This window comes from Melopsittacus undulatus, chromosome 3 (genome assembly GCF_012275295.1).
Source record: "Melopsittacus undulatus isolate bMelUnd1 chromosome 3, bMelUnd1.mat.Z, whole genome shotgun sequence".
NCBI classification, from domain to species: domain Eukaryota; kingdom Metazoa; phylum Chordata; class Aves; order Psittaciformes; family Psittaculidae; genus Melopsittacus; species Melopsittacus undulatus.
The window spans coordinates 15,205,464-15,219,135 of record NC_047529.1 but is presented as its reverse complement, the minus strand read 5'-3'; the positions used below and the strand labels follow the sequence as shown (position 1 = coordinate 15,219,135).

At 38.6% G+C, this 13,672-nt stretch overlaps 1 protein-coding gene across 1 annotated transcript in view; it reads left to right on the top strand.

Moving 5' to 3' along the window:
* The window catches only part of KIF13B (kinesin family member 13B), a 131,788-nt gene that overhangs the window by 11,226 nt on the left and 106,890 nt on the right, over positions 1-13,672 (top strand). The window contains 1 exon segment of the mRNA XM_013128381.3: positions 705-798. Coding sequence (XP_012983835.2) covers positions 705-798 — 94 coding nt within the window.

Genomic DNA, 13,672 nt, shown 5'->3' with positions numbered 1-13,672 from the left:
TATCTAACTCCATTTGTCATTGGGTGGATACCTTGGATGGTTGTCAGTGTTATCTGAAGCTTTTGTTTTCTCCACCTCTGTGGCTCAGAATTCTCATACATTCCAAATATTCTAATTACTCATAGCATATATCCCATTGCTTAGTGTCATGGGGAAAAGTTGGGCTTTTCAGCTGGCTGGGAGCCCGTGGGGAAGGATAAGCTCTTTTCTACATGATTGCACCTGCATTTTTTTTATGGGACTTGAATTTCTCTAAGCAGGTGCCCCAGGACTGACAGCTGACATGGCATGCTGCAGTAGCACAACAGTGGCTGGGGAAAATGTGCTGCAGATGGTAGGGGCAGCTTTCCCTCTGAACGTGTGAGGCACTGAGGGAGCAATAAGAAGAACTGTCAAAGTGATACCGTGCCTAATGGTTCTTTCCCTAGAAGAAATTTCATACTGCCTTGTGTATGTTGATTGTACTTCAGTAAAACCAAAGTGCTTTTTCTTGTTTTGAAAGGAGTGCATGCTTTAAAGCTGGACAGGATCCATCCCATCAGAATATCTCTAGAAGCGGAATTTGGCAATAGTCCTGTTTCTATTCTCTATCTGATGGGTGGCTGTCAGACTGCATGAATAAATTTGGTGTCTGGAGGAAGTAATGGTGTATGTAATCCTAGCGCTTTAGGAGTAGCACTTGACACTTTCTCATTTCTTTATAGAGCTTGATCTGCATACAAAATGTGTGGTGGATGTGGATGCAAACAAGGTTATTCTTCATCCTGTAAACACCAACCTTTCAAAAGGAGATGCCAGGTAAGATTTTTGAATGAGGAAGCTCAGGTTTCATAAATTAAATCTAACAACTAAGAAATGTAGGCCTTGATAGAGGGCTTTCTGTTTAAAAACTAATATATATTCTTTCTGCAATATAATTGCCATCATCTATAAAATGAAGCTGATTTTACCACACTGGGAGGATGCTTTGAGAACTTAATGCTTACTGCATTTGCTTCCTGCTCTAAACATGTTAGCAATTAATGCATCTGTGAACAGTTTTGTTTATTCTCATATGCTATTATGGAACACGAGAAATTTAAATCTGCAAAAGAATTTGACCAGGGCACAGTTTGTAATTTTGGAATGAAATTAATTTTCACAATTATTTTCTCATAATGGGCTTGTATTCACTCTGTAAGAAGGGGAGTGGAAACCTGTCGGGGAGGTGTAGCTTTAAGAGTGTCTTAACCATTGCGTGCATCAGAAATACTTGGAAAGGTGTCTGAGGGTAAGGACCAATTTAGATCAGAACTGACATCAGTTTGTTAAACTACTATGAAACTGGAAAGTTCTGTAATAGCTCATAAGGTTAAGGTTGTGACTACGGGATTTATTGCTTGTTTGTGAAAGGAGGAAATGAAAAAAAATATATGCATGAAACAAAATAACAGGGGTGCAGGAAAAGGTAGAACCTGTTACTGGACATCTACGATCAACTGTGATTCCCCTTCTGTAGGGGGAAGAGTCAAGGAGGTGGTCTTAAGGGTGACAGAAATGAGAAAAATCCAGTTAAACACATACAGAAGAGTTTTGTGTAAATGCATGGTAGCCTTTTCCTGTAAAGCAGAACTGTATGTTAGTGGTCAGTAGAAATATTCTTTACCTGTTCTCTCATAATTTAAACTTTTCAAACCCAGGTGATAGTAAATGGAAAAGCAAAGATATCATCAGGTCATCAGCTGAAAAACTTACTACAGACAGTGTGACTGGAGCTTTAATAAGTTACTTAAAATCAATCAGGCTGTGTGCGGTTGGGGTGGTTTTGTTTGTGTCAGTAGCTACCTCCTCCTGAAACACGTGTATTGTTTAGCTGCCAAATACCTATGTTGATTTGAGCCTTTAGAACTACTAAAAATGGCAGGAAATTGAGATTCTTAGAAGCCTGATCAGCCAGAGCTGTATTAAAAAATGTTATTCAGAGTTTCTCTCAAACATGGCAACCAGTCAAATGCTGCATGGTGTATACTCCCCAATATGTGTTTAAAAAGTGTTCACACTGCAGTCATGAGAGAATACGTCATGCAAATCGTGCCCCCTGGCAAGGGAGGAATCAGTTGGCAATTGCGTTGATATCCCAGACAAGATGGTGAGCCTAGTGTGAGAAACCAGCATGCCAGACCGAAGAATGCTTCATTTGCATATCCACAAATACCCATTGCTAATCTAAGCAGGAAGCATAGTAAATTTATATTGGGTGATCTAACAGAAGAAGAAAAAGTGGAGGCCCATTAATTGCACTAAATGCTTGCCTCTGCAAACAGCAAGGCAGCATAACTGCAAAACATAATTGGAGTAGTAAGGATTTGGAACAGGGTCCTATCTAACATGTAACAACACCCCTGAGAGGCTTGTCTTGGCTTCTGCCGCTCTGTCAGAGGAATCTTAAATATGAGTTAAAGGAAAAGGTTAGTTTTAGCTGCAGTTCTTCTAAGTTTGGTGGTTAATTTATGCTCAGGTTCTGCTTCTGTTTCCAAATCCACTGTCAACAGCTTCGCCTTGTGCTATGAAATCATTCACTTTGATTTCAGACTTGCCTAGTGTCTAAAGTGAGCTGAAAGAAACCTGGCAAACCTGGAGTGCTTTTAATTAAACAGAGAAAAGTAAATAATATTGCAGATATATTTTATATGCTTGCAAACCAGTTTAAGTTTGAAAATCTTGGAAGTTTTGCTGCATTTCTCATTAAGATGCCATGGTCAATATAGGAACTGGGAAAAGAATATTAGAAACAAGAATGTGTGCTGTCACATCCCCACTTGTCGTGACTCAGCCATGTTCTGGCAGGGAGTGGTATTTGGAAAACAGCTGATGACTTCTGGAAATAATGTTTTCCCACTTCTTTCCAGTAGAAACCAAGTCTGGGAGTGGGGTAGGTGTAAATAAATAGTTTAATGGCTGAATTGAAGAGTCATGCATATTTGTTTCCCCCAGGTGGTCCTGTCACGCCAGAGATCTACATTGTGTGTCTGTCAGTCTGATCAGTTAAAATGGCAAATACCTGATTTGCTGGTTTCAGTTGTCTCTGAGTTAGAAGAGAAGCAAGTTTTGAAGTTTGGTAGTGATGCATATACCTCTCCTTCTGCTTTTTCTATGGGACCTGAGAATAAAGGTGTGCAGAAGTCAGGAATGTCCAGTCTCTTCATATATCTCATGTTGCGAGATACCCAACTTGACATGTGTGTGACCTGACCTTCAGAGATAAGTGAATTGCGTTGATGCAATTGCCATTGAAACAGAAAAAGATGCTTTTTCAGAAAAATAGTATCTCTAGCTCTTTTTTTCTTAAATATTGAATTAAAAATTAAGGAAATTTGCATATTTGCAAACTGAATATATTATTTACACTTTTCTCTAGAGACTTGGGGATTAATAAATTCATGTAAAACGCATGCTCTCAAAAAGGGAAGTCTATTTTCATATGACTTCAGAAATCTAGCATTCTCCTGTTGGTCATTCCTTAACCAAGAAATGACCTTTCCTGAGATAGAGAAATGCAGTTGTTATGTTGAGCTATCCTTTGCATTGCTGTGCAGGTTTCAGTAATCTGGTCACATACGAAAGATCAATTTTTCAGTCCATTGGACAACCTCTGGGCTGCGTAGGATTTGTTACTAACCTTGGGCTACTGGGGGCAGGTTTGACCATTTGTGTGAAAATGGTCAACATTTAATTGCTTTTACAAAACTTGTTACAGAGCTTGGAGTTTTGTCACATTATTTCCCCAAATGACCTCTTTAAATCAAAATCTCCCTTCTCCAGGATGCATGAACCTCCAGGAATTTGCTGTAAATGAATAATATCATTAGCATGACTTGTGACTTCTGTTTGTCTGCTGTCTGTTCTCTCTGTTGCAAAGGTCAAGGCTGAAGTTTCTTTATCAACCTGGGATTTACTGTCTGATGCAAAGAATACTCCCAGCATTATTACTTGGTGGCTAGGGCTTGAAAGAGGGTGTGAACTCAGTTTGATTGACATGAATAGATAAGTAGATAAGTCCTAGGCAACAACTGAAATATTTATAAGAATTAATTGTTTGGAAAACTTCCAAATAGACTCTTAATTATGTTACTTTACAACTTTTTTTTTTTTTACCATCAGTTTGTTTGTGCTGTCATTTTAAATTTCCCAGGCAAAACCTATTAAAAAGACTTAAAAAATCATTATTTTTGACAGGTCAGACAAAGGAGTTTTGTTATATACTGCAGACATAAGGGTAATTGATGTGTAAGTGATACAAGCTCATGAATCAGTTGTGTATTAGGCTGTTGCAGGCCTATGAATGAGCCGTGATATTTGTAAAACAAAGCATTTATTAAATCTCTCCAACATGCCACCTTTGAGACTTTTTATTAAGAGTGCTGACTTCTGTGTGCTTCTGTCACAATATGTGGTTTGTAGAAGCTTTCCCCCTTGTTTTGTAGAACAGAGATTCCAAAGAATGGCACAGGGTAAAAACTGTTCCAAGGAGTGCGTGCAGCTAACTGGAGCTGACAAGTGTGTGAAGCCAGGCTGGGTTTTTCCTTTTCAGCTATTGTAATATCTTTACAATTACTGCTTTGTAGTAGATATTTCAGTAATTGTGCAGTTTTATAAATATTTTTGAAAGTGGTTTGCTTTTCAGGTATCTGTTCCTGGATTTAAACCAGTTTTCTCTTGTGTATCCACACAGACAATGTTTTTGTTCAGGAATCTGTGATGCTTAAACTCAGTTTGATTTCTCCTTAGTTTTCTAAGGAGTCTGGAAACTGAGAAGAGGCATACTATTATCTTAGACTTGGGGATTTCTGTAGCCTTGCAACATCTGAGCTTGATGATTTCTGCTTTGATGAGGAACTAAATGAAACCCAAGTATATTTTACTTACAAAGGAATACTTTTATAAAGCTTTGCAATACCTTGCACTCTTTCATGCTCTCTTGATAAAATGGAAAATGGCAATAGTGTAGATGACTGCACGGCAAATGCCTCAATAGTGAGGTGGTAGAACTTGAACAGAAATTTATTTGCTTTGCAATATATATATACAGGGAGGGTTTTGGTTGGGAAAATGTATATAAAAAAAAAACTTACCTTAAAAACTTACCTTAACCAATTATAAATAATCTCTTGCTGATGTGAAGAAGTATACGTATTACTTGTACAATTCCCTAAAATATGGTATATATGTGGAATGGCAGGCAAAAATCCCCCAAAATTATCATTACTTTTGATCTAAGTTGTAGTATCCTACAGCTTTTGCGTAGTTAATTGATTCTCTTCATACCTTCCAGAACAGCATACAAGACAGTCAAGATGCCAAGAGAGGAAATACTGACATGATTATTGAGATGTTCTTGTATGTGTGTATAGATATGAACTGGAAAAGCTGACTGGTAGGAGTAACTGGGAAGACTTTGACTTTTAAAAATAATATATGATAGCAGGAGAACACTTCATTCTTTCTGCCTTAGGAAAGAATGTGCATAATCAGAAAACGAGGAAAATGTATGAAGACAGTGCTATATATGGAATTAATCTGCAGAACTCCTTTACCCAAGAAAACAGTAAGAGGCAATTTCTGGCATATAGTAATGGGAAAATGCACACATTTTGCACACGTTTTCATAGAATCGCAGAATGGTTTGTGTTGCAAGGAACTTTAAAGATCATCTAGTTCCAACCCCGTACCATGGGCAGGGACACATTCTACTAGACCAGGCTGCTCAAAGCCCTGTCCAGCCTATTTTCTTGAAAGTACACCATGATCCTGCCTGATGTTGGGTTAAGAACTTCCTGAAGAGCTGCCTCATCTTAGGCTGTGTTTTATGTCTGTGTCCCTATTTGTTCACACGTTTTACATAGAAGCATCAGCTGTTCAACACAACCAGAAATTGAATATTGAACTTGGTGGAACAATTTGCATGATGACTCTTTGACAGCATGTCCTGGGTTCAGCAGTAGCAGTCATTTTTCTCCTTCTTAGTAGCTGGTGCAGTGCTGTGGTTTTGACTTTCAGCCTGGGAACAATGCTTGACACAGCAAAGCAATTTAAAGAAAGAAATATTATAGTCTTTGTAGATGGGTGAAAACTAATTGCGAGCATGTGCCTTTGCTTCTGTTTATTTTTGTATTAATTGTATTCCTTCCTCCAACATTAATCTATTTGGGATAGGAACAATTCAGACCAGGATGTGAGCATGCAGAAGCAACCCTAACTGCATAGCTGGTTGTGTTACCTCCTTATGCTGAAGGAAATGGCTTGCTATGTGGGTAAGGGTTCATAGTGATGTGTAAAACTGAATGAAATTTCTAGGTTAAATGTTAGTTCAGCTTTGTCTTACAGGGAACAGGTTTATGCAGTGTTTCATAATGGAGAAACATTGCAGGAAGTTGTGGGGGGAGGGAAAGAACATGTTTGTATTCCTGAAACTGATAGCTGACATCCAGAAGAAAGGGAAGCTTGCTTCTCTCAGCATCATACTGTTGTGGGTGCAAAACAGCTCACAGGAAATTTGTGTTTGTGAAAATAGAGCTATGGGATTTTTCTGTATTGCTGACCTTGCCTGTACAGCACTGTTGCATCTCTGTATGCAACTCTTACTTGAAGCATGGCCTTGTTCTGTAAAATGGGGAGTGTTACTGATGAGCTCTCTCAAGTATAGCTGCTTTTGCCTGATCAAGTGACTGAACAGCCTGAATAAGCTGGGGGGGGGGGGGGGGGGAATAAGATTCACCTAAACTGAACACAGTCATTTAAGTGGTTGAATGAAATAATGGTAAAAACATTGCTTTTTCAGTCTATTATCAGAGTTTATTTTGTAGTAAGTCTTATTAAACCTGTATCATGGAGCACATTCCATACATGTGCGTTAGGCTGCCAGTCATCTATGTTTTACTGAAAAATGTCTTCTGATATAAAAATTGTATGTAGAAATATGTCTGATGAGTTGCTGTAGTAAGAAGAAATCATTTTCTGTCTTAAAAGTTTGAAGGTCATCTGTTTGTCCTGGTAAGATCTTAAATAGGAGATGAGTTGGGACAGATGAAGGACAAAGATGATGTCTTGAGGACAGCAGGGCTAGCACACAAGCCTGTTATGGTGCACTCCTGAGTCTTTAGTTGTACGAGTGAGGGGTTATATTGCATAAGGAGGTTGCATATAAAAAACTTACCTCATGTAAAATTGAGAAGTAGGAGTTCTGCCAGGAGGGAAGGGGGTTGCTGCACTTCAAGCTGTGCTTTTGAGGAAGTGTATTTGCTACAACTCACATGCTTTGACTTGAGTAGAAGTGAAAATGCGAGATGATAGAAACTCCACAAATTCTTGTCACAAACAAAAGTTAGAACTTTGAACTGTGCTTATGTGTGTCAATGTGCTTAAAGAGAGACCTGTACCCTATTTTGTATTGCTTAACAAAATAAAACAGTAGCACTGTGTTAACAATTCTTTTATAGACAGTTCCTTTCCCACCAGTTGTGTCACACCTATTTACTTCTAACTTTATTACAGCTAACATAGCCATAACAAATTAGGATTGTTTGTTATTTATAAACTCTGTGCCCATATTGTAAGTGAAAGCCAGTTCTCACATGAGCCCTGTGGAATCATCCTTGGCCACCTTTATATCCCTTAGCTGAATATGAAAGAAACTTTATTACCAAGTCATTAATAAACTACTGTATTTGAGGGAAAGAGTAAAGATAATAAGTGAAGAATTAATTTGATTCACGCATAGTGATCTGAACCTTACACTTGTGTTTCATGGATTCCTAACCTCTAGTGCTTTTTCTTCTGTATAAAGTACCTGCAACCTTAATTTTTCACTAAACTGAAGGCTTTTATTAGATAACATAATCTAGCAGCACATTCTGGAGTACACTTAACATTATTGACCTGCTTACAGACAGTGTTTGGAGGTTGGTGGTGATAGTTGCTAAACAGCCTGTCCTTTATGCAGATGCCTCTGAGTTGGCAGAGGCTCCTGATAGTGAGTTCTGCTGCAAATAAGAAGTAATTTGTAGTCCCTTCCCATAGCAATGAGGTGTCAGCAGTAAGTATCAGGCCAGTCCCAGAGGTTTGGTTGGTTGGGGTTTTTTTAAATCCACAATCACTAAACCAAACCAAGATGCCATTCAACATGATTGATTAATAATAGTCAGAATAACTTTGCGCTGAACAAATCTAATTGTCTTTGCTGCAGGTGTTTTAGATTATGTGGATGTGTCCCTCCAGCTAATTTGAGATAAAATAATCTGAATGTGTTCAGAGTTGAGTATCTGTGGCAGACATGCTTTAATGCTCTCCTGAGAAGATGGTTAAATGCTTCATGGACTTATCAGTGATTGTAACACATATACTTTATGGCCAGCTAGAATACATGGGTAAGTAATGCCACATATAGTCTCCTGTGTTCCTTAGATTTTGGAAAATGGAATGTAAAGACTGTCAGGGTTAGTTTTCTAAATTATTTATAGGCTTACTATTACCTCTTAGTGTCTTACGTCCATTGTCCTGAGGAACTTGGAACAAGTTGCTGGAGTTACTTTTGTGCATCAGTTTGAGGTTACTTGTCCTTTTTTGTTGTGGTGGCAATAATGCAAATAATTAAAGAATAATAAAGAATTAGAAGTGCAAAAGATTACACTATTACACTTGATGCTCCATTATATTTAAGAGGGTTTGCAAATTTCTTCCATTGTTTTACAGCTTTGTAAAGTTGGAAGTAACTCTATGGAAGGCAGAGGAAATTGTTTCTGTGTATCTTTGTTTTCAAGCTCTTACAGTAAGAAGGAAAAATTGTAACTACTATAGCACCTCAGGATTTGCTTTCATTTTTTATATTCTTTTACCTATTTCAGTTTCAGTAGATGGGAATGAGATAAAAGGACTGTTTTTTCCCCTCTTCTGAGGAGGAGAAATGAACAATCAAGCTCTTGAAGGTATTTTGGGGGGTTTGTTTCTCATGAGCTAGATCTGCAGGAATGCAGCATCTGCTACTCTTGTACGGGCAGCACCCTTCCCTCTGGGTTGGAATGTCAGTCCTTCCTGGAAAGAAGCTGTGGAGAGATGACAGTTTATGGCCTCCTCCTAAAAGGCACACTAAATTCTGGTCGTCTTGCAGTTTTAAAGGCACCAAGCTATTCTCCCCTTGTTCTAATTTACATTAAAATAACTTGTGTCTTTATCCATTCTTTTGATATGGAGCAGGACAAAGTCTGATCATATAAACTTTGTCTTCTTGTGTGCTCCTGTGATATAAAGTGTCTGTATTCAGTAATCTGGGTGTATGTGAAATAAAATAACAATTTAATTAGTGCTTTAAAGTTCACAGCAGCTTTGATATGCATAAACCATCTTACAAAAATGCAAAGCCCAGTTGTCCAGTAAGTGATCCTCTGAGGAGAGACAATCAGGTTAAGCAGTGCTTTTTTTGCTATGTAAGTGTAGAGGGAGAGGGCTGGACTTTCAAGATACATAGGGAGAGGAAGGATGGGTGTTTGGTAAGGTCAGTGGCTGCATTGGGTGATTGAGGTTTTGCCTCAGCTTTACTGTATGCTTCTTATCTGATTGTAGGACAGTCACTTAACATTCTTTTCTTCCATTTCTAGCCTCTAAAATAAATTGGCATTTTTCCCAATCCTTTCTGTTCGATATCTAGTGCAAGAAGGGTTTTATTGTATGAGGAAGGTAGGGGTTTTTATTGTTTGAGAAGAGTGGGTTTTGGTTTGGTTTTGCTGTTGTTTTAGGGTTTTTGGGGGTTTGGGGTTAGGGTTTTCTGGTCTTTGTTTTTTAGAAACAGAAAGCTTCCTGTGCTGGTGTACAATTAATTAGGTCACATAGCTCAGTGGGACCACAGCTCAGGGCCTCTGTGTTGTGGTAGTGACACAAAGAAACCCTACATCTTAATGTGTATTGTCAGAGGTTCTCAGGCTTGTCCACTTACTGTCATTTTTAGCCTTTTGGAAAGCACAGTATCATTTTCATTCTTTTTCTTCAAGGTTTGTAGGCTTCTGACAGCATTTTATTCTGTTCTTCAGCAGTTACAGCTCTACTGTGCTGATCAGATAAATGAAACTAAGAAACAGGATATCCACACAGCTTTTATCTGAATAGCCCTTCCGCAATGAACACTTCCATCCCTCTGAATTGTTTTAAGCAGTATTTGCATATGTTTATGATCTGAATTTTATACTTGGTAACAAATGTAATTATTGAAATGTTACTGGATATGTATAACTCTGATCAGAAGTGATATTATCAATTGGTTTTTTTTTCTGTCCAGTCTTCTCTTTACTCTTCTGAGCTCTTTGACTGGTATTTGTCACTGGCCAGCCTTCAAGTGATAGCCCAGATAGTTCTGGTTTCTTCCTGAAAATGTATCCAGAGATAATGACTTATCCTGTGTCCTGGTTTTCTAGGAAGAAAATTAACTCTATCCCAGCTGAAACCAGGAGACAGTTTGCAGCGATGGTACGATGTGAAGGGAAATTGCAGTGTGCTGAGCAGAAAAAGAAATACTTCAGGGGTGTGAAGGAAGAAAAAAGAAGGCAAAAAGCATATGCTAATTTTGTGGCAGAGAAGAGAGAAATAGGGATGGTTCTGGGAGGAAGCAATTATCTGATTGCTTTACTCAGCTGCTGAAACCACATATGTACCAGCTGAGACATAGAAGCATCTCTACAGCCTGCAATCTTAGTACCTGTACTGCCCACAACAGCAAATAAATTACACAGTAACTTCATGTTAAAACCTTACATCCTTGCTTCACTCCAGCCTGTGCAGCTCTTCTCTGCAAAGTTTCACGCATAGTAATTATCTCTTCCTGTCACCACTAAGATACCTTTCTTTGCTGCTGCTAGTGTTTAATTGAATTGCAGGGAGAGCACTGGCTGGTTCTTTACAGCATACCCAACACATGAATTATGCTGGATTAGTAGAATCATGGCAGGTTCACACTGTAATATGGGAGTACAAGTGATATGCTTCTGGAAGCTGGATAATTACTGCAGCATTTTGACACAGGTTTGGAAGTAGGCATAGAGGTGTCCTCCATGACCCAGTCTCTGGTGACAGTAAACAGCCTTGTGCTTATGCAGTGAGGTGTTTTACTTGTCAAGGTGACACAAGGTGAAACTGATAGAGCTCACTAGTATCCCGTGACTTATGTCCTGGTACAGCTTCCTGTGAAACTGTGTTATCCTTCTATACTAAAAATATTGTATACTTTATAATCAGACATTTCCTCACACCTGTATTTTCCTTGTCTGTGCTTCTAGTCCCTGTTCAGGTCTCTTGGATGATACTTTCCCAGCTAAGGTGATGTCAGCAACCTGCTTCCACAGGACACTGCTGTGATTCCGAGCACTTCTGAGCGCTTCTACGCAGGCTGTTATGCTCAGCTGGGAGGTCAGCCCTGCCTTCAGGCTGGAGATCTGAGAGGCAGTGGGGTTCTAGAATATTTTAGAGCTGCTGTAGTGGTGAGCTGCTATAGTAGTGATAGCAAGCTTACTCATGGCAGTCTTAAATATAGTAATGTATGTGTAGAGTCACAGGCTGGTTGAGGCTGGAAGGGTCATCAAATTCAACCCTCCTGCTCAAGCAGGGTCTCCTATTGCTGGTTGCCCAGGAATATGTCCAAATGGTTTTCTTAATATCTCCAAGGATAATTCATGTAGCTCTGTACCTTAATAAAATCATGAATTGTTTGCATACTGTTAAAGAGTGCCCTTATACAGAATGGTGGAATTTGGAAAACACCTACCTTACAGAGACATGGTAACAGCTGACAGTCCTCAATATAAATACTAGCTGTCACCGTATAATTGTATCTATAATTAATATGTTTGAAAGTGAGAGACAGGTTCATTTTCAAGGCAGTAGTGATGTCAGCAGTTACTTGTAAGTTAATTTGTGAGGGGTTATTGGCAAGATGCAAGTCTTTGCCTTCTGGTGAATTATATTTAGCAGAACATCCATCCAGAAAGTAAAAAATAAATATATAATAAAAATCATACTGATCAAATGTTCACCATGAGTAATTCTTTTCTAAATTAAAATGTAGTTGATACCTCATGCTGGAACAAGACCCAAAGAAACTCCAAGGTGAATATTTTTGCCTCTGTGCCGAGTTGTAGCTGTTGGCTGCTTTGGCTTCTGTATAAACAAGCTTTGAAGGATGTCATAGGTTTCAGCCTTCCTAAGCATTGGAAATAGGACATTGATCATTAGGTGTTTTAATCGTGTATCATATGACCAATGCCTTATGTGGCAATGAACTATGGAAGCATTGTGAAACTTCTGGATTTTAAATAGATGTTGGGCAAGACTGAGTATTCTAAGTATCATGTGAGGTAACCTGATGTTCAGAAAAGGTTGAGATTTCATATGGTGAGTAGATGCAGCTGTGTTTTTTCACCCATCAGTAAGTGTGGGTGTACCTTCAATTTCTGAAGGTCGAAATCAAGCTTCCTGTTTCTTTGCTGTACCAGTTCTTGAACTCAGTTAACTGTCCCACTTTACCTAAATCATCTTCTGTAGCACTCAATGAAAATAGCATGTAGACTATTCTAGTAAAAATTGCTAGCTGTGAAATGGTTCATACAGATACCTTGAATTCTGCTCATGAGCTTCCCTGAAATGTTTGCATTCATAAAGATGACACTGCTGGTGCTACTGTCTGGGTTTGGGGATTTATGCCAGTTTGCTTTTTATGTGATTATCTCACCTGCAAACCCATAGAGCAGTGTTCTCACCTGTGTTTTTTGAACCCTTGCGAGTGTGTGTGTCTGGTGTAATTCCCGTGGTCCTTTTTCCTAAATAATCGCAGATTTTCTTGACTTACTGGTTTTCTTTCCTTCAGTCATTTGAGGAAGATCTTGCCTGACTTTGGGGGATCTTCACATTAGTGATTACAGACTGTAGCAAAATTTTCCAGAAACACTCCAGGTTACCATGAACTTTGAAATACTTAACATTTTTCTTTGCATTCTGAACATTAACTGCTACTTGAATCCTTGAACCTTGACAATGGCAGATGTTGGAAATGTAGGGTTTAAGTGATAGAGTCACTCAGGTGGATACTGCATTGGTAACAAATAAATCACCCCATGTAACAGATTGAAACAGCTCCTTTGTACGATCAACCAATTCAGAGATGATTTTATACAGAATTTTACATTTCCTAATGTATATTGGTATTTACTGCATCCTAATAAAAGGGCAGTCTGCCACATAACAGTTTTCTCTCATACCATCCAGAGTCATAAATGCTTGGATTTTTATGGTGCATATTGGATGGATACTTGCAAAGTGAAGTCCATACCTCCAAAAGCTTGTAATATGAAAAAAAAAAAGCTGTGAAGTGTTGGAAAGGAGAAGCTATAGTTTGAATATATTCAGTTTGACACAGCAGGTTAGGCAGAAAGAAGATTGGTGTTTAGAAGCTCATGGGTCCTGTTTGTGTCTGTGCTTTATCCTTGCAAATTTTGGCAGATAAAATTCTGAAGACATCATTGGCACTAAAAGTTTTAAAACTGTCGCCAAATTGCATAAAAGTCATTAATCCTTGTTTATTGTCAGAGTTAATGCTCAGAATGAGCTTGATTATTTAGGGAAAAGTACTGAAAAAATCCACCCTTTGCAGAAAAAATGA